General features: G+C 38.0%; 1 protein-coding gene across 3 annotated transcripts in view; it reads left to right on the top strand.

Moving 5' to 3' along the window:
* Positions 1 to 20,359, top strand: part of EPSTI1 (epithelial stromal interaction 1) — a 52,328-nt gene extending 31,969 nt beyond the window's left edge. Inside the window, exons 8-13 of one of the 3 annotated variants that reach the window (XM_042838940.1) lie at positions 712 to 805; positions 4,561 to 4,644; positions 7,475 to 7,548; positions 8,526 to 8,631; positions 13,597 to 13,637; positions 17,090 to 20,359. In XM_042838940.1, coding sequence (XP_042694874.1) covers positions 712 to 805; positions 4,561 to 4,644; positions 7,475 to 7,548; positions 8,526 to 8,631; positions 13,597 to 13,617 — 379 coding nt within the window. In that variant the 3' untranslated portion in view covers positions 13,618 to 13,637; positions 17,090 to 20,359. Of the gene's footprint in view, positions 1 to 711; positions 806 to 4,560; positions 4,645 to 7,474; positions 7,549 to 8,001; positions 8,459 to 8,525; positions 8,632 to 13,596; positions 13,638 to 15,204; positions 15,812 to 17,089 lie in introns of those variants that run through there. The other 2 variants (XM_042838939.1, XM_042838942.1) reach the window with 2 other exon arrangements.
* Positions 20,360 to 20,917: the final 558 nt, after the last annotated feature.

Genomic DNA, 20,917 nt, shown 5'->3' with positions numbered 1-20,917 from the left:
TTTCAGATCATGTCGCCACAACTCCTGCTTTTAGCATTTATGTTGGTCTTTGTGACTTTGTTTGACTCTGTTGGTTGAATCTGTGAGATAGCAGGTGATATCTTGAAAATATGGTTTATAAAGGATGCAATTGTAAAAAAAAATTGCCCTTGCCAGAATAAGAAATTATAATGTTGTGCAGTACTTTTTAACTAAAGATACATTTGTGTTTATTTTACAATGCTACAAAATTGCTCAAAGTCTTTCTACTGGATTAATTAATCTGTTGTAAGGGTGTATTTTATTAACAATGAAGGAAAATGGCCTAAAATAATATTTTAAATTACTTATCTGAGATTTAGGGATTTGGTAGAAAGGTTAGCAACTATTCAGTGAAGCAGTTGCGTTCTGATGAAGTCCAATGGTTTGTGAGTCTGTATTTTAGGAGCTTTGCCATGCTGAAAGAAAGCATAACCTCTATGGACCCCAAATATGCAAATGACAGTAACTATTTGCTTAAAAATCTCCGCAGCCGATGTTTTATCCACAATATAGGTTCTGTTTCTCTGTCCCCTTTTATTGTCTGTCCCTGTAGCCTTTTGTTCCACTTGTGATATTTTTCAGTAGTCACATGATGAAATGTCTAGGCTAGATTCTGAGGGTGGTATAAAAATGCTATATTTATTCTTATGGAAGCACTAACAATTCTATTTGGATTGGATTTCTTTGTAGCAAAACCAATGAATTATTGAACAGATTGGACTCGGGTTTGCCAAAGAATGATTCCTGTCAGACTGCTAATTGTGGCCCAGAATCAACAGCATGGGTAAGCAAAACCATGGAATGTGCAATATTTTTCTGTCAACTTTCCAGGTGCTGTCAATAGTGTGATATTAGAATATTCTAATTGAGTTTAATTGCCTATACATAACTCAGCGAATACCAAGGAGTCTTTCTGGGTGAACTGCCTGTGTTGTCTGTGATATACTGGCAGAGTATCTGACATAGTAGGATACTGCCTTTATTACTTGCAGTTCCCCTCCTGATAAATATGAGCCAGATTTATATTCTGTGTTCAGATCAGAATCTTAAATGTGCTGCGTACCCATCAGTTGGAGGCAAGCTTTTATGGAATCCCAACTAGTACCTGTCAGCAGATGCTTTGCTGCATTGAAAATCTAGTCAGAAGAGAAGCTTATTTCTCATTGCATCCTAAAAGTGATTTTGTAGACTGCTTGGGGACTTTGTCCCAGTTTGAATGAGCCTCTTAAGTATCAATGTAATTAGGGAATAGATAAAGTATTGCAAAAGTTTCATTATTCTAATTGCCTCAAAAAGCCTTTTGCACTTCTGATTATTCTCTCCATGTCTAACCAAGCATTCCTACTGATATGAAAACTTACACTGAGGAATATTAACCCTGAAGACAGAAATCTCCCCTTTGTAACTTGGGGATGACAATGTAGGCAGAAATTATTGTTATGAACAACAGTCCTGAGTCAGCAGAAAACTGGAAACATCTTATCTGGGTGACAGATACAACCTTGAACACCAACAGCTGAGTAAGAAAATTAAAAATTTTCCTGTATATTTCCTCAGAAGCCTTGGAAATGTGCAAGACCCTCCTTACAGAGAAATTGCTCTGAACAGAATATATGACAGTCCTGTCTTGCCCCTAGTATCTCTTTCTGATTTTCAATTGCTTGAAAAGGGAAGGCGTTACTGAAAGAAGGTTGCTTTCCCCTTTGATTCCTCAGGTCATTTTTTGTCTCTGATAAGCATGAAGAAATCTTAACATGTGAGCAGTGTTGTAACTTTAAGAAGACAACTTCTTTCCAGCAGTGCTGTGTCCGCTAGATTTAATTGTAACACAGTGCCTTTCAGGCTATGTTTTGTAGTCCTGAGTAGACAAGCAATACAGAGGACTATGGGAAGGAAGAAAAGATGTATTGAAAAAGTATCTAGTTGCCTCTGAAGCATGCTATGCTCTGAATGGTGAGGAGCGAGGTCTTTGGTAGAGAAGATCAGGCTCAACAGACTTCTGTATGCTGTGAGCAGGGAACTATGAACATAAGCGAGCTCATAGCCTCAGTATTGACTTGGATTTCAACATTTTGGTGAGATGTCTGTGTGTAGGTGGGTGGATACCTAAGGTAACACTGAATTCTCTCAGGTAGTCCTACCTTTAACCTTCACCATTTATTTCACTTACATACTTGTCTCTTTCTCACTGCAGTTTTGGAGGAGTTTCTTAATAAATTATGCCAAATTATTTAAGTTCAACTTTTGCTTAGCCAGTATCCAAGCAGATAGGATACATAGTATTTCTATACTGTTCTTTATTAATACCAGCTTATATTATGCACGTGTGATCCTGAGGAAGATACGCCTGGTCTTTTCCAACCTTGGTGATGGCATGATTCTATCATTCTGTGACAAGGGAGAATGGTTTTAAAATCAAAGAGGGGAGATTTAGATTAGATATTGGGGAAATTTTTCACTGAAAGGGTGGTGAGATGCTGGAACAGTTTGTCCAGGGATGCTGTGGATGCCTCATCCCTGAAGGCATTCAGGGCCAGGTTGGATTGTGCCCTAGGCAGCCTGATCTAGTGCCTGATTTTATGGCTGGCAACCTTACCCATGGCAAAGGGTTGCAAGAGGTTGGAAATAGATCATCTTTAAGATCCCTTCCAATTCAAGACATTCTATGATTCTATGTCTTTTTTTGCAGCAGTCTTTCTATAGCTCTGTGAATCAATTTATCATTTGCATATAATGCATTTAGTAAGAAGTCTTTTTAACCAACTTGGATGAGATGCAGACTATATATAGGCATACGCAGAACCTCTGTGCTCTTTGTAAAGAATCTGAAGCACATAACCAATAAATTGTTATCTAAATGAACTTGGCATAGTATCAAAAGGCTAAACCTCCAGGGAGTCTTGTACTCTTAATTTTGATGTTATCTTTTATTTTTTCTTTGTCTAGAGTAACTAAACCATTCTGGAACAATATATTTGAAACAGGGAAGTGCGATAAGACTTGGAAGTGCATGATAAGAATGTTAAGGAGCAGGGGGTTTATGCATATTCATATAGGTTTTTTTATTATTTAAAGTTAATGCACTAAAACAAATCTGAGACAATGTTACATTGATTGAATTATTTTTCCCTTGCAGGACTTATTTGTTAGTGATACTAATTCAGTACATCTAGTTCAAATAGCAGTGTCAAACATTACTTGATACATGTGAACAAATTTGACTTTTTTGGGGTGACTCTGTCATTGGTGACTTTTTTGGCCCACTTAATTAATTAAGCTCATAATTAATTTTAATCCTGTCTTCAAAGTGTTACCAGTCCGGTATAGAGTCTTATTGTCTTTCAGCTTGATTAACATACACTCCACACAATTCTCCAAGCCGTTAGAGAGAGTAATGAATAATATTGGACCCAGAATGAGTCTCCCTGGACACATGTAACAACTCCTCCTGGCTCAAAATTGAGCTATTAATAATTGCTTTCTCTATTCAGTCTTTTTAGCAAATTATGTGCCTGTCGTTTTAATGGTGTCATTCTGCACACGTATATCAAGTTTCAAGAGCACTGTGTAGACCTGCAACAAATTCTTCACTAAAGTCAAACCTGCACATTTCTTGTTTTAAATTATATTGGCTCATTATTTAGTGTGCTATGCTCTGTACCTGCTTGAGGACTTTACAGTATAAGTTCCTAAGGATCCTATAAAATCCTAATGATATGCTGGCCCTTTGAAGACAACTGTAACTTGTAAAAGACCAGAGCTAGTTGCTGTAATGGAAACAGGTGAATACTTTCATTGTGATGTATAGTTTCAGATTTTCTCTTGCCTGACTCCCAACTAAGAAAGCAGTCCTCATCTCTGAGCTTCTCTTGCCCTACCACCACACGTTCCTTTCCAATATTTATATGGAAACAATCATAGAATCACAGAATTCTTAAGGTTGGAAAGGACCTCCGAGATCATCTACTCCAGCCATCAACCCATCACTACCATGTCCACTAAACTTTGATCCTCAGTGCAGCATCTACTTGAAAATCTCCAGGAGAGGTGACTCTACCGCCTCCCTGTTCTAAAAAACATTACCACTCTTTCTGAGAAGGAATTTTTCCTACTCCAACCTGAACCTCTACTAGTGTTTCCTCTGCTACCAGGCCTCCCTTCTGTTTTGTTATATTAGTAACGCTTCCAGTGCTTTTCTGTCTTCCCACAACATCCCATCTCACTGTCTTATATCCTGATTGCATTTTTCAGTTACTCAGAATATCTTTATGTATGCCACTGGAATAAGCAATAGAATGTGCTGTGGCTGCTTAGTTGTAATGTGCAGGTGAACATTCAGCTAAATGGAATGCCTGAAAAGTTTTATGCTACTCCTTGGTTAAACACTAGTCTTCAAACTCATCGGTTTTTTTAATAACTGTAATCCTTCGAACAGTTCTGATTTGTTAATTACTTGTAAGTAGAATTGAGGCTGAGGTTTGGCATGTTGATCCTCCCTCTACCCACACCAGTATGTCTATGTTTTCTATTGAACTACAGGCTAGAAGCCGTATATATAAGCGAGCTCTTCGAGAGGATGAAAACAGAAGATTGGAGGAAATGAAGCAAGAACAACGGAGGAAGGTAATTATACATTAACAGTTTACATATTGTGTCATTTTTGCATGCTGTGAGATCAAGTAAATGCATTGATTACTTGTAGCCTATGCACAGGGCTTCTCTTTAGGGAAAATGATGTAGTCACTGTTATCAAATGTTGTGAGAGAGATGAGCCAAGTTGTAAAATTTGGACAGACAGAAGTATCTTCTGGGCTCATGGCTATTTGCATCTGGATGACTAGCTCCTGCTTGCCTCTCCATTTGAACAGTTGCACAAAGCATTTTTTTTGGATTGTGGTGACCAAAATTTCATAGACTAAGGCAGCCAGTCTTTCAGGTGGAAGTAACCTTACTGATACATTCACAATCTCAGATTCTGAATATATTCTTTATAGAGAAACAGTCTGTGTGCCCTGCTGTCTCAAACAAGTATGTGGAAGAACTCAGATTTGCTATCAAGTCTGTACTCTTCTATGTTCCTTTGCTAACCACATAAATAGAGGGTTTTTATTTGTCCAATTGTACTGTAATTACAACTCCATCTTCTGCATAGGCAACATGCATTGCCTGTAAGGCATGTCAACCACTGCCATCCCTCTGGCATAGTTTTGGGTACTAGATTTATGTAAAGATAATCTACATAAAGCATAGTTATTACACTGCAGTAAGTTCTTTACCTAGGTCTAACTGTGCAAGTGTGCAGAAGGCAGCATTAACTACAGATCATTTAAAAATACATTAGCAAATAGAACCACAGAATGGTCTAGTTTGGAAGGGACCTCACCAAGGTTCTTGGATTCTATGATTTTTGGGGGTCTCTTCCAACACAAACCATTCTATGATTCTGTTCACTAATATACTCCCAACCATGGGCAGGGACACTTCCCATGAGATCAGGTTCTTTATTTAGCTTGGTTCGAGGGTATTGTGTAGAGCTTTAGATGTCATACTGATTTCTGTAGGACAGCAAGAAAATGTGGACTGCTTCTAGGGCTGCTCTGTCTTGGTACACAACACCATGTGCTCCTTGCATTCAGCATTGCTGCTACATCCTGCACAGAGTGATGTGCTGTGTATAAACCCACTGTAAATAATATGTATTTTAAAGGCTCCAGTAATTGTCCCTCCAATTTATGTTGGCTTATTTCTACTTCAAACTAATATTTATTAAAGTAATTGTGAATTCTGTCCTGTGTGCAAGCTCCTAGTATAGCACAGCTATAAAATGTATAGGTATTGTCAGTTGCTTTTTTTTTTTCCTCTCTTCAGAACAGGCTTTAGTATGTATTGCTTGATTTAAAAATATTCAGTACACTTTGAACACAGCATCACATACACGCAGTATATTTCAGAACATTACTCCAAGAGAGGACTCAGCGTATTGGAAAGTCAGATACTGGGTTTTAATTTTCAGGTTGAATAGTTATTTAAAACAGTGAAAATAAAGGTTGGCTTTTTTATTTCTTAATCCTGTTTCTTCTTTTAGGGCTAGACAAATATTGATACACAACACATTCACAGTTATTGATTTTCTTCATACATTTATTGCGTAGTTTTTATTTAATGTTCCATTTAAATTGATTTTTTTTTTTTTTTTACATTTGTAGTTCCATTCTGTTACTGAAGCTTTTATCTAACCACTTCATTTTGTTTTACTTCCTATTGCTACAGTTTTTATGGAAAATATGAAGTATGAGTCTGTTCCCATCCATCCCCCCTTTGCCCTACAAGCCAAATTCTCTGCAGAAAAAATCTTCATCTTCAGTCCTTGAGCACATTACAGGGATCAAGAGGCAGACAAACAAGGAAACATGCAATGTTTCCTTAGCAGGTCTAGCTAGAATTGTATAAGCAAACTCTGCTCTTCAGAGAAGTCCCTTTGAGACTGTTTATGTACCTTAAAACTATATAATGTAGGGACTGTAGGCTTCAACATTAGGGCTTGCACATGCTTTCACCACACCAGTAGGTACTGTTTGTCCTTTCCTCACTATCATAGAATCACAGAATCATAGAATCACAAGGTTGGAAATGACCTGCAAGATCATCTGGTCCAACCATCCTCCCATCACCTCTGCTACCACAAGCACTAAACCAAATCTCACAGCTCCTCATCCAGACGCCTCTTGAACACTGCCAGGAACGGCGACTCCACCACCTCCCTGGGCAGCCATTGCAGTGCCTGACCACTCTCTGAGAGAAAAAGTCCTTCCTCACATCTAACCTAAACCTTCTCTGATACAACTTGTGACCATTTCCTCAGGTCCTGTTTGTTGCCTGGGAGAAGATGCCAAACCCCTCCTCATCACAACCTCCTTTCAGGAAGTTGTAGAATGCAATGAGGTCTCCTCTGAGCCTCCTTTATTCTCCAGACTAGGAGACTGAAGGGACTAGGAAGTTTCTTCACAATACTTTGGAGGGTAGAGGAGCTATGGGCATGCTATTGTTTGGGCAGGGTGCTGCATGCCTCTGCCTTGCTCTGCGTTGACAGATGGAGCTGATGTGTACTGGCTGTGCAGAGGAACTGTTTATCTGGAAGAAGGGGGACTTTGCTAGAGGGACAGAGCTTGCATGCAGGCTGATGTACTCAAATGTTGGACTGGAGCTGTCTGAATTCACATATCTAATCCTATGCAGTGCTGTACAGAAAAATGAGGTCTGTTCTGAGCTCAGTGCTGCCACATAAGCAAATAAAACGCTACTGGATGAAGTTGCAGAAATTACACGTGGCTCTAGTTGACATTAACTCCATGTGGAATTAGTTGGATTTTCAACATTGCCATGTTAACTAAAAATAAGTTTTTGTGTTTGTTTGTTTGTTTGTTTGTTTGTTTTTCTCTTTTGTCATCCCCAGGCTCAATTAATGGAATCAAAACAAAAGCAGAAGGAAGAAGCCAGGATAAGAGCACATCAAGATGAACAGAGGAGGTATGATGCAAAATCTCAGAATATACATTACTTTCTATCTGGAATGAGACTCAAAATTGCAAGCATACATGCTTAAGAAGACTATTGCATTGAAGATCCCTGTTATAGCCTCTGGTTTAACTTTGTCTTCAGATAAACCACTAATATCCACCATAACAGCTGCTCACAGTAATGTGTGCCCCAGAGTGCCTCTTTCACTTTATTTATCAGCACAGGGTGCAGCACAGGGTAGGAACTATTAGCAGATTCAAGACAATTTAAAGACAGCTGGAGAAAAATATGTGCAAAATATTATGTGCTATTCATTCAACTGGTTTGCTCTTCTCCTTCTGTCTGGATTGCAGTCTCCAACTAAGAATACTGCTGGGAACTCTACCTGTTCTCCCAGTCCCTTCAACATCTTCACAAGGAACGCAAAGTCTTTTAAAATATTTTATAATTTCCTAATTGCAGCTTCCTGTGACCTGCCTTGAAAGAGCACAGTCAGATGGTAGTCTTCCAGCTTTATCATACTTGGTAGCCTCTTCCTGATGTCCTGAATGTGAGCCCCGAAGGCAGTACAAGAAAATGCTAGAGGTGCTTTCTGACAGCTTGGCTATATTAGTAACAAGCTTAAGTGGATGTTTCATTAGGGAATCTCTACTTAGAGAAACTTGTTTAAATGAAGGCTGAAAGACTACGTAGGGTGATCAAGTGAGTGGTATGCAGGATGACTTTTTACTCCATTTTTCATAGCAATAGGTGTATGCTTTTTAATCATGATGGATTGATCGCAGGATAAGAATGCACCTGGTGAACTGAAAATGGAAGGCATCCTATCTCATGACAGGCTGTGGTTGTTCAGCACAGGCTTGAAAAGTATAGAATGATGTATATTTAACTGAGAATAGGGAAAGCACCTTAGAGAATGCTACATTTCAAAAATTTGAGCTCCTCAGCTACCTTCAATCACTGTTCATTTTTCTTTCTACTTCAAGAGTAAATAATGCTTTTCTGGACCGACTTCAGAAGAAAACACAATCTAATAACATCAGCCAACCTGGATATTCTGGGAGTCTGGACTACTGCAGTGATGGTGCCTGGGTAAGTTTTTTGAGTACAGAGCACTAAAGCAATTTGATTGTTTAAAAATTGACTTTTTTCCATACACTGTTATGTGTCTGTGCACAGTTAGCCTGCATGACAGTCCAGGTTGGCTGCCAGCTACAGCAGCTTTCAAAAAGAAATCCTGTCTTAAATATAATCTGTTCAAATGGGAAGAGGAAGTAACAGCTGTTCTTGCAGCAGAGTTTGGTTGCTTTTCACGGAAGGTAGTACAAGGATCCAAATCCAACATACTTCCTGAAGTTCAGAACAAGAGTAGTGAAATTGTATGGGGTTTTTTTTAACATCTTTAAATGAGATCTATAAATTCATATTAACATGTTTGGAAAGGCTGTAAACATTTTAATATGATATTGAAAATGGAGGTGGAAAATGCCATGAGAAGTATAGCTGTTCATTCCTTCCTGAATAAACTTATGGCAAGGAAGGAAGGCCTGACCATACCCAGTTTAAGTAGGTCACTCTGAAAGTAATACCTCCTATTTATTTCCATGGAATCTACAACAGATACAAAGAACACAATAACACTACTTGATAGAGCAAATTCTCAGCTACAAAACACTGTTTTTTTCAACACAGTCACCACCATAGCTGTGCATTTTCATCAGCAACGAACAAGAGTCTGCATACTGTGCTTGTAAAACTCAGCACCACTGGAGATGACCCACTGTTTCATAGTTGCTTTGATGATGTTGTTGCTAGGAAAATGTTGCCCCTGCAGGTCATCTCTCATCAGCTCAAACAGATGGAAATCAGAAGGCACAAATCCAGACTATGCAGTGGGTGTAGTGGTACAGTCCAGCCAAGATTGGCAACGATCTTCAAAATGATATGGGACCTGGCATTACTGTGTTGCAAGAGAAAGGTTGTTTTCTTTGTTCTGACTCTGGAAGTTTGAGCCTTCATCTTAGTCAGCGTTGTGATGTAACGGTCAGAGTTGATGCAGTTATTTCCATTATGGAAATTTCTATTGGGATGAAATTCCATTGGTGAGAGGACAAAAGTGTAGAAATTAAAAATTGCAAAGACTGAGTAGCAAAATGATACAAGTCTAAATAAATTTAGTGAATATGGCTTTACAGAGGAAACTGCCTAGCTTGAGATGGACTGTTCAGTGTGGATTTGTTTCTTGGAAGATGAATGCTACAAAACCTTGGTTTCAAGCATCTACAAAGTCGAAGCATGACATAGAAGCAGATAGTTTTGCTCCTAGAGGTTTCCAGATACTGAAACTGGAAAAGGAGCCTCTTATTCACTAAAAGCTATGGGCAAACTTGGTGGAGGGCTCAGAAACCTCAGACTGAAGCCGGAACTGTGCAGAGCAGTTCTCTTGATCTTGCTGAGAGTGGACAGGATCTGTCAGCTCAGTCTCCCGTTGTGTCTGATGGTAGCTGCTGGAAGAACCAGTTGTCTAGGGTCTTGGCTCATGCTGGAAAACTGAACCATAGATATCCAGGCATAGTAAAAGAGTATGAATAAGAGATTCTATACTCTATATAGCAGGCCTGAGTGATTTTTTTGAAAATAGCAGTGTTAGTCTTCAGGTAGGACAGAAGCAAATAATGCCTAGAAAGGGGCAAAAAGTAAAGTCTGCTGGATGGTGCCTGCTTAGCCAAGGGTGGAAATTGTTCTTTTTATTTTAGTTTGTATCCTTTATCACAATTTGTAAACTGTTGCCTAGTAAAATAAAGTCTGTATCAGCCAACAGCTCCAATCTCTGAACTGTCCCATGTTCATCCAATCCATCCACTGTCCCTACTGAAAGCTTCTCTGGGTGTAGAAGGAATGAGGTTGTACCTTTAGTGCTTTACCACATGTGCTATTCCCCAAGATGCGTGGCAGTACCACTGCACTAGTGCACTCAGCCCAGGCATAGTTTTAATAGCAGACAGCTCTGAAAAGTCTACAGCCAATCTTTTTTTTTTTTTTTTTTTAATGTGTTTTAATATGTATGGATCAACATAATTACTACAAATCCCTACATAAAGAAGTAATAGATTTCCTACTCTGCATGTTTACTGAATAGTTCTCAAGGAGCCTGCCTTATGTTGGGTAGCACTTAGATTATGTGTTTTTCATATATACCTCACTATGAAATGTTCAGAAGACTGAACAAAGTACGGAAAGAATAAAGTACTTAAGAAGATGCCATAAAGGAGAAGAATTAAAATAACTTTGGTAACAAGAGCAAGAATCTCTTTTAGACAGGCTGGAGGCTGCAACCTCAGTGTCTTTGATTATATCCAGGCTCTTCTCCCTTCCCTTGGGATTTTAAGCAGAAAGAGCTAAACTCCAAAGGTGCCTTACAAATCGTTGCCTGAAACATGGTGTTTTGCATTACAAAAGAGCTAACTGAAGCAGTTCAGATTATAAACTAAGATGAAAAGAAAAGAAAAAGGTTCCCAAAGTTAAGACCTGCAGGTAAGTTTTGAGCCTGCTCCTTCTTTGTAGTGGCACCTAAGAGGAAATATTTGTTCTTTCCTGCTTCTTTTTTCCTGACTGAGCTCTTCACAGTCACAACAGCTCCATGCTTACAGAAGCTGAATGTTGTGCCATTGTTGATGTAACTGCTATATTTTTCATTATTATTTCTATTAGCCTGGTTTCCTATGGAAATGGCTTTTTTGTGATCACTCTGTATACATGTAGTTAGGTCTCCAACCTGCTGGCCAATCTTGACTGAATTTGAAAAGAGTGTAAAAGTCTCACAGATAATTCAGTTTATTTGCATTTTGTGAAAAACAGTGGCTGGTTGTAGCAGTGTTTGAACAGTGGATATCAGGACTGGCGTGGAAAGAGAGGAGAGGGTAAATTTATTGTTGTATGTTTGTCCAGGAGAGAAGAGAGCAGTTGCTGTGCCCCATTGTTCGCTAGTTGTTAACAAATTAATTTTCATTATTCCTCTGCCTTCCAGACAGATTTTGTTTTATTAGGAATATTTTGATGTTATTATTTCACGAAGTATTTTCATGAAAGTAGTTCTTTTCTCACCTTTTGGTTATAAATATCAAGGTGCTCTCCGGGTGGTTGTGTGTTTTGCTTTTTTAATGAGAAGCCAAATTAATGTTTCCACTTCTTTGTGTTGAGCTACTGCACCTTTGGGAAAGTCTTGAGTCTTCCTGTATGCTATCAGGAGAATATTGATGTCTTTTGTGCAGCCATTGACTCTAACATAAGTATAAACCTTTTAGGATAGGAGAGGAAAAGATAATGTTTGTCATTTCAACATCAAAGTTTAATCAATAAGATTGAGTCCTTACTCAGCTGGGGCATATAACTGAGGCAATACCTGTTCACTGTGGTGGCATAAATGAACAGTTTTACTTAAATATGAGAACACTTCTATTTTTACAAAAGAATAACTAAAACAGTGACATGTTTTTATATTTACTCCCTTGAGATTTTTCCTTGCTCGAGCACTGCGGCATTTGCAGAGGCCAAGTGCTAATGCATGGCAGGCCTGTAACAGAGCCCTTGTTTGTTTTTTGAGTAGAAAGTGAGCAATGTGAAGGACTCTTTTGTCTACTCTGTTAATGGAGATAGTTCACATGGTGAGTAGATGAAATTTATGTGCCTGCTCTTCTTTAATGAAGTACTGGATGTCATGCTGGAACTCTCTAAGCTCTAGTGAACTCAGAATCTAGAAGACAACGTGACATATTGCACATTCCTGTTCCATGTCTCTTATAAACCCCGTGTCAGGCATATGAGTGAGAAATGCTCTCTCACATGCTGACTCTACTCCTTTAGTTGATACATTAATATAGATATTTAGAAGGGGAAATAACTGTGGCCTGAATACATAGGTGCAGGGCAACGGGACATTCTCTTCCTTTCCCTTACAGACAACAGAAATTCAATGGATGCTGGACAGAAATAACACAGCTTGAATATACAACTGTTTTAAATGAACATGGTTTGTGGATTAGCACTTGTTTTGTTTCTTCCAACATGCTCCATGGGAGCATCACTCTAGAGTGTCAAGATTTATGGTATTTGCTACCAACTGAGAGCATGTTGTTGTGGGGGTTTCACACCAGTGGGCAACTCAGATTTGCCAAACTACTCTCTCACTCCCCCTCTGCAAAAGAACAGGGGGAGAAAATATGGTGAAAAAAGACACAAGGGTTGAGATAAGGAGAATATTTGCCAATTACTAGAATGGGCAAAACAAACTCAACATATGGAGATAAATGTAATTACTACCTATTGCCAGCAGGCTTGCCATCCACAATGATTAAATATCTTTTTACAAAGAAAAGTTTGCTAATTTAGCTTTAGCCTGGTTAGTCTATATGCAGTATGTTTTAGAAAGATTATTTGATTTTTCTCCTAAAACTATTTTTTGTTGTGATAGTTGTTGAGAGTAATATGCTAATCTTTCCAAGCAGAATGATGAAGGAAAATAAAAAACTGTTCAGCAGAAGCATTAGCTGAGGGACCTAAGATGAGTAAGTCCAGGTAGATGAGTTAATGACCTGCCTCTGACAAAGCAGTCAATCAGCATAATCAGATGTGTTTTGTCTGGCTCAACTTTGACCTCCATCATTCTTTCTTTTGAAAATTTCATCCTGAAAGAGATTATTGGGAGTCTAGGGAGGAGCAAAAGAAACTTCTCGCTCTTTGAAATTGTGTGAGACTGAGAAAGGATCAAGGCATCTAAGATACTTAGAACACTTTTAGATTGACTTGTTTAAGCAAAACCAAGCTTATCTTCCAAGTCAGTACATCCCACTATTCATATGTAGTTCAAATCAAATAAATGGGACAAATAAATAAACTGGAACTGGGATCTTCTTACGTAAGAACTCACACTGTATTTTAAATAGAGTTTTAAAAGACAGCAAAGGATACCAAGTAATCAGGAAAGACCCATGTAACTTTAGTTCCTAACATAAGTGTCTCATTCTACTATACTGTACTAATGCATTTTTATTCATCTAGGGGTCAAACTACTTGGAATAAAGGATTAATGTTGCCAGAAGGTAAGAATACAAGATTTGTTAGTTGTCAGTACTAATGCTGGTATTAATTTAGATTCTTATTTGCTGTTTCATTGTGAAGGGTTTTGTAGTTTAATTCTCAAGCACTATGAGAGGGCATCTTAAAATAATGGCTTTCCAACTGTGTGCATGGAGCTATGCAATGGTGCGTACCAAATCTGAAACTTGTTCTTTCATAAAGAACTGCAGAACGTGTATTTCAAGTCAAAGGAAGCACTGATGCCATTGAAAGTGTTTGCTCAGGATATGGTGAGATTTAGTTCCAAAACCTCAATAAAGTCACATTCTCTGTGTTGTGGACTGTGGGTGGATAAAACTTGACAGCTGAGGAATATGGTTGGAAATGCAGAAGGTGATTCTGCAACGTAATTATGATTGTAAGTGAAAGACAGTGAAAGGGAAAGGCTTTATTTTGGGCTGCTTCTTCCTGCTGTTTCCCATGCATGAAAATGGAGATTGTTAGTATCAATAAAGACTGTCAGTGAAACACCAGTATTGCATCAAAGAAATGACCTTTACACAAACCTCAGTGCATGTATGTACTTTTCTGAAAGGGTTCCATACCCTTATTCCCAGTTCTGATTTAAAGACTTGTGCAAAGCCTTCACTTGTAGTCTTGAGGACTTCTAAGGCAAGGTACTGACATATGGCACTCGAATTGCCTTTGAACTTTGTTTGAAAGCTAGAACTTTGAAAGAGGAATTAAAAAATGAAATAAACTTTTAAAAACCACTTGCTTGTAGCCCTTCTTAAACGTGGAGGTTGGTGGCCCTGCATGTGGCAGGGGGGTTGGAGATTCATGATCCTTGAGGTCCCTTCCAACCCTGGCCATTCTGTGATTCTGTGATTCCATGATTCTTCTGTGAAAGGACTGTTCTTAATTTCCTGTACAATTTCTTCCTCATTTTCCACTCCAACACTATTTTAGTGTTTTCGTAGCAGGGTTGTATCCTAAAAATAGTATCTAAATAATGCAATTGGCTTCACGAGTCATCTTTTCAGTTTTATGAGGAGTAAAATTGTTATTAAAAAGTAACTTAAATTCACCATGGAAATTACAATCAGTAGATAAATTCAGTTCCCCACAGAGGAAAAAATGACCGTCTCTGGCAGCCCACAATACTGTTAGGTTTTGGAAACTGTGGACAGCTGAAGGAGTCGGACATATTGAGTTCTTTGTTGTTTTACACAATATCTACAGTACCAATTATATATTTACATATGAAGTGTATAAGAATTATGGACAGATGTACTTATTAAATCTTTATTTTAACGTTTTGAAAACACATTTCAGCTTGCTACGTTAATATGTTGCTCAAAGAGTTATTAATACATCTGCAGATAATTGGGATGTTTTGTGAATTTAATTTACAAAAAGGTAGAAATCCTTTCATGAGTGCTTTACAGAATTAAAAGCTAAAACCTGTCAGAAAAAAAAATGCAGACTTTATTTTCCAGTGGACTTAATCCTAGGCTAGTATGACTTTGATTTTTTTCGGTTTTGCTGCAGAAGATAATTTTTAATTCTGTTTTCTTCCTCTTGTTACAGAATACTAGAGAAATATTCTCTTTTATCTGGCTTTGGCCAAATGACCTTATAAAAGCTCCAAGAAAGCCCTCTTTTATCCGTGTGATTTTTTTCCTAGCCTGATTGCATCTTCACACCCACTTCGTCAGTAGTCTGCAGAGACTGGTTTCTAGCTGTCATTATTCACACATATTTGAGGCAACTGGTTATGAAATTCCTAATTAATTTTTAATAAGTGAATGTGTCTTTTTTTTTTTTTTTTTCCTTCTTAAATTGTTTTGCCTTTTGCATAATGTAATTATGCTAGCCTTTAGGATCTCACAAAAAGAAGATGTTGCAGAAGCTGCAGAAATATCTGTGTTTACTTTTTTACTGTGCCCAGCCTCAAATTTCCAGTGACTTGAACAGCAAAAAAAATAATAGTGCTCTCTTGTGGGAGCAAAGTGCTGCTGCTTTTTTGTTGATGTTGCTTTTTGTGTTTTGGGGGTTTTGTGGGACTTTTTAATGTATGTTAAACAATAGAGAGTCAAGGAGAAGCAAATGTGTATATTATAGATGGGCTATTTTGAAAATGTGTTTAGAAAAGTACAACATTAAAGAAATAAAACTTTAATACTGGAAACTTTCACACTGCATTCAATCTTTTACGCATCATTTTTTCACTTTACCTATTTTACCCTGTTAACTTCTGTTACACGAATGGGGAGAAGTATTACAATCTCTAGTTATCTCTAGTTTCTTACTCTTCTTTTCTCTCTAGTCTAATGGAACTTTATTTCCATATTCTTGTTTTTGCAAACAGCAACATTTTAATGTTTTCTGAAAGTCAGACTCACGACCTAGATAGTCCTGATGAAAAAGAAGGATCCACAGTGTGTTAGATGGGCCACGCAGACAAGAAGCATCCACTGCATTTACAAGTACATTTTATGCAAAATTAAAAGTTTCCCAAGCAATATTTTTTTCAGTATTCAGGCATGCCACACACACTGGTTTTCCATAGCCCTTGCAACATGGAAATTTCATAATGCGTCACCTGAAGTTTTCTTCTGAACCTGTGATGTTGCTGTGTTTTCTTTCTTCTTTGGGATTCTCTGTTGTTGCCCTTGGTTATCTCTGCCTCAGGGAGTTACTCTACCCTCTCATACTACTAGTTAGCTGATGTTGATTCAAAGTGCAGGTTTCCCTAATGTTCTGCAGTTTAACCTTTTTTCAGGCACCTGACACTGGAAACTTCCTTAGAAAAATTTCTGCATACCTAAAGAATGGTTTCAATTGCAAATGGTACTTCTCCCTGCTATTGGACTTCTGCTTTGAAAATTGAATTCACATCTCACTCCCAAGTACGTCCTTTGTCAGTTGTTAGGTCTAGGGCTAGATGTCTGTAGAGTAGGATATATGCATGCACATATATTTTAAAGGACGTGCCTCTGCTTAAATCAAATCCTTGTTGTCTGATTAGACTAATATTTATAGGTGGTCTTGTTGAAGTAGTGAACCTGCAGCCTTTCCACACTTGGAGTACCACATCCCTAGATCTGATTGAGAATTGCTGAGTGGAAGTCACTGCGGTCACTGAGAAGTTAAAATTCAGTGTGATTATGTTGCTATGTTTCTGTTTCTGAAGAGAAAGAAGAACTTTTTATTCATCTGCTACTTTCACATTCAGGAACAGTAATGGCAAGTCACCTTGCATAACCTCTTCCATTAAGCTTGTCTGCTTTCTTTTGGCTGTCTTCAGAGAAGAAACTGGATCACAAACTGCGTCCCCTTATCCAGCATTTCAGTCTCTTATTTGAAATGATATCTACAAACTTTAGCTATAATTTCAGGCATTAACTGTTCCAGCTCTTTTTAATGACAAAGTATCTCAATTTTCCCTCTTCTATCTTTCTGAACAAAACAGACACATCTGTATGAAGAGTGAAATGTCTTTGAGAGCCATGGCCTACAATGGAGATATAAGAAATTACATTTATCCTCAAATTGATATTAACAAGATACCTGGAATCTGCAATTCTTATCCTGTTGGACGGCTTTCAGTATCTCAGAAGTAACACCTTCCCACACATACATCCTAACAAAAACAAATCTGGAAAGTAAATATCTTTTTAAAGGGGTTATAATGAAACAAGAGACTCTGGGCTGGAAAAATGGCACCATGTCAGTCAAGAGTTAGGAAGTAATAGCTGGGTGTGTTTGCTATCAATCTATCGGAATAAGTCTTTGGTAAAGATTTCAGATGAAAACACTAGATTGTTCTAGTTACAAAGTACACTGACAAAATTAATTATCTGTTATGCAGTACAGTAGAAATAAAAGTTATTAGTTTGTAGCAGACAGTAGAAGGTTTTTGTTTGTTTGTTTTGAAAATTGTTGTTGCCTGAAGATGATCTGCACTTTGTTTGATAAATCAGCCTTCCAACAGAGAATGGTGTGATGTTGGAAGTTACAAGATACACTTGCTTTTTCCATGCTGAGACAAATTTACTCAAACAGAATGACTAAACCATTACAATCAGCTGTTCTAAAATTCAATACAAGCTGACAGCAAGATTCCTATGTTTAGATTTTATGGTCTGTCTAAATCAGAAACTACCTTCCCATGAAGAAATGCAATGATTATTTAAGGACCTACAGGACTGATTCTCCGTTTAAGTTTCTAAAAGTTGTTCCAGTGTCCCAACTGGTAAAAGTATCTACCTGACTCCTAGTTGACACTTGCCAAATTTCAATATTTCATTATTGAATTTTCTTACATGCTGCCTAGTGCATTTAAGCATTTCCTGTTGTTAGGACTCTGATTTTTTCAGTGTGCACTGAAGTAGGACAGCTTCATTCAACCTTCAGTCTTTGTTCAGCTTTTATTCTAGGATTTGCTATTAAGTGTATCTTTTTGTTTTGAAACTGAGGCAGAGTATTACTCTCTGCTAGAGAGGGAATTAATCTGTAGATTACATCTTATGGTACTCAGTGTTCAAATCACACCTCTTCTTGAATAAATCAAGATCTCTTCTTGGAGAATATCTCAACCATCAGGCCCTTTAGTGTAGTTCTCAGCATTTGTGTTGTGATGTCTTCTTTTTTACATGAAAAAATAGAAATTCACAGGAAGTTAGAAGACACATGGCCTATCCCAAGAGCTAGATGTTCCTGCTCTTCCCCACGCCACCACTCTGCTCTTCCCTGAGAGCTCCCTTCTCAGTGTTTTATACTTCCACATATTTTTGTCTTCTTGAGAACAAGCTGTCTGGCAGAAATCTCTTTTCCTCCTTCTGTTATGTTTTCCTTCTCCTTTCTCTTCAGTCAAGCCACCTCTCTTGTTAAATCTCTACTTCACCAGATGATTAAATAAGATTCTTCTTGGGCACTCTTGACTCTAGTTACCAGCGGACTCTCTTCACTACACTTTGTCCAAGAACAAATGGACAAAATATGATTGCTGTTTTCTGATTCACTTTATTATTTTATTTTTAATTCTGTCATCATTCCTTTCCCAGAGGCAGGTGCTTTTTCCCGACTCCTCCCTATGTACTCTACTCGTCCCTTCCCCTTCCATCTTGGTATGAGATTGTGTTAGAAAGAACATTACCAGCAGAGGTGATCACTCCTCTCTACTCAGCAGAGGTGGGACACATCTGGGCTGCTGGAATCTTCAGTAAAAGAAAGACTTACTGAAGTGAGCACAGCAAAGGTCCAAGACAAGATGGAGAGACTGGAGCATCTTTTATAGGAGGAAAGGCTGAGAGCTGGAAACGTTCAGCCAGGAGAAGAGAAGGCTCAGAGGAATCTTAGCACTGTGTGTAAGTATTGGAAAAAGAGGAGTAAAGAAGACTAGAGGAGAGCTCTTCTCTATGTGCTCAGTGTCAGGATGAGAGGTAATGGGGACAAGTTAATCTACAGAAAATTTTACCCGAACAAACACCAAAAAAACCCACATTTTTAATGTTGGAGTGATCAAATAGTGTCACAGTTTGCCCAGACAGGCTGTTGAGTTCCCTCCTTGGAGAAATTCAAAATATAGTTGGACAGTATCAAGAAACTTCCTTTAGTAACTGCGCTGAGCAGGGGGATTTAAACTAGTTCAGCTCCAAATGATCTCACCTCTCCTATGACTCTGTAAGCTCTTAATTTGTCCATAGCTATTTTCATCTTCTGCATTCCTTTCTTTCCTCATTCCTCATTTTCCACTTGCAACTCATGAACCAAGGAAGAGCTCTGTCATTCTGCAGAGATAATGAAAAAACACCCAAATTAATTTTAACTGCTACCAACATTATTTCATTTTTTCTATCTTATTTAAAGCAATTCTGCATTTCTGAAATTTCTTAATGGTTTCTGTCCCTGCAGTGGATTGAATCAGTATCTCATATTATTTCTTTTGGGCTAGATCTTGGAGTCAATGCTTATTCTTCAGCCTCCTTTCTTGTCAGGAACATTCAGTCCTGATCCTCTCCAGCTCTGCACATGGAGGCTCTCCTTTCACTGGGCACTTCTGGGTAGCTCTGCAAAGCCATGGATGCCAGCTTTAGTGCATCAGAGATCTGAACCGCTCATTTTTCTCTCTCACCTGTGGAGGAGGACTCCTTAAGACCCTCACATTACCTGGAATAAACTATTTTTCTTATCCTAGTCTTAAATGAGCCTTCTCAGCAATCCTTGGCAGGAGCTCCGTGGGCACTGGCAATGTTGGTATGGCGAGAACTTCACTGTAGCTGGGACTGTATAGTAAAGCAAGCATGAAGATGAGAGTAAATTCGCTTGAGCCCATACAGTTTCTCATTAAAGGCTTTCCAAATTTCGCATCAATGTAGGGATCTTATCTGAACTCTCTCCAGTCTGTTCTAATTTTAAAAAAGATGGTGTTTTCTTTTTTTCTTGCCAACATTAATTCATTTTTTATTTCACTTACAGCCCACATTCCCCATTTCTAGCTGTTTGATCATTGTACCTAGATCTTTAATTAAAAGAACGTAAGCCCAGATTCTTCCACAGTCTGGACATGTCTATAAAAGCTATCTTTATTTCTCATTCATTTAGTGCCAACCGCAGCCTTTACCACAAATTTGTCTTGCCTTTGTTCCCAACCCATGAATTCACTGAACTAAATTTGGATAGAAAACTATACCAGAAATGTTCCTTTTTGAAAGATCATTCTTGTTTAATATTTTAAAATCTCTCTAATAAATTTTTAATTTGCTTACCTACATTCTGAATTCTGAATAGTCCTTTTTAATGAGAAAATGATATGGCCTTATGCAACTGCTGTGTTAAAAAAAAAAATCACATCTTGTCAGATTGGAAATCTCACAAAAACTGAATCTGATTTCTGTTTAATGTTTTATCTTTAATTAAGCCATGTTTCTGGCATCAATTATGCTTCTCACTGTTAATTCTTTATTGAGCACATATATACATTGTGCCCTCCTGAAATTTTGTCTTGGGTAAGCATTGAATTGACAGAGCTATACTTACATTTTCAGCACATTCTCCATTTGAAATATTGAAATATTTGTTTCCTGTCTTCTCTGTTCAATCTTCTGAACAGTCACCATATCTCAGAGGACATAGTCAGTATCCTGCTTTGAAAATAGCAGTTTAACAATCTCATCAGTCAATACTTCTGCAGCCGAATGTTCCAAGTTTTCTACTTTACTAAAGGAATAAAAAATATATATTTCCTAATTCTAAATGGGAAATAGCCATCTGTCACTTTCCCATAAATATATAATAA

The sequence above is a fragment of the Centrocercus urophasianus genome, unplaced genomic scaffold (assembly GCF_019232065.1).
Source record: "Centrocercus urophasianus isolate 14NV4802_14NV808 unplaced genomic scaffold, USGS_Curo_1.0 seq_9, whole genome shotgun sequence".
NCBI lineage: Eukaryota > Metazoa > Chordata > Aves > Galliformes > Phasianidae > Centrocercus > Centrocercus urophasianus.
The sequence above is the reverse complement of the archived record's forward strand: the minus strand, read 5'-3'. Positions and strand labels throughout refer to the sequence as shown.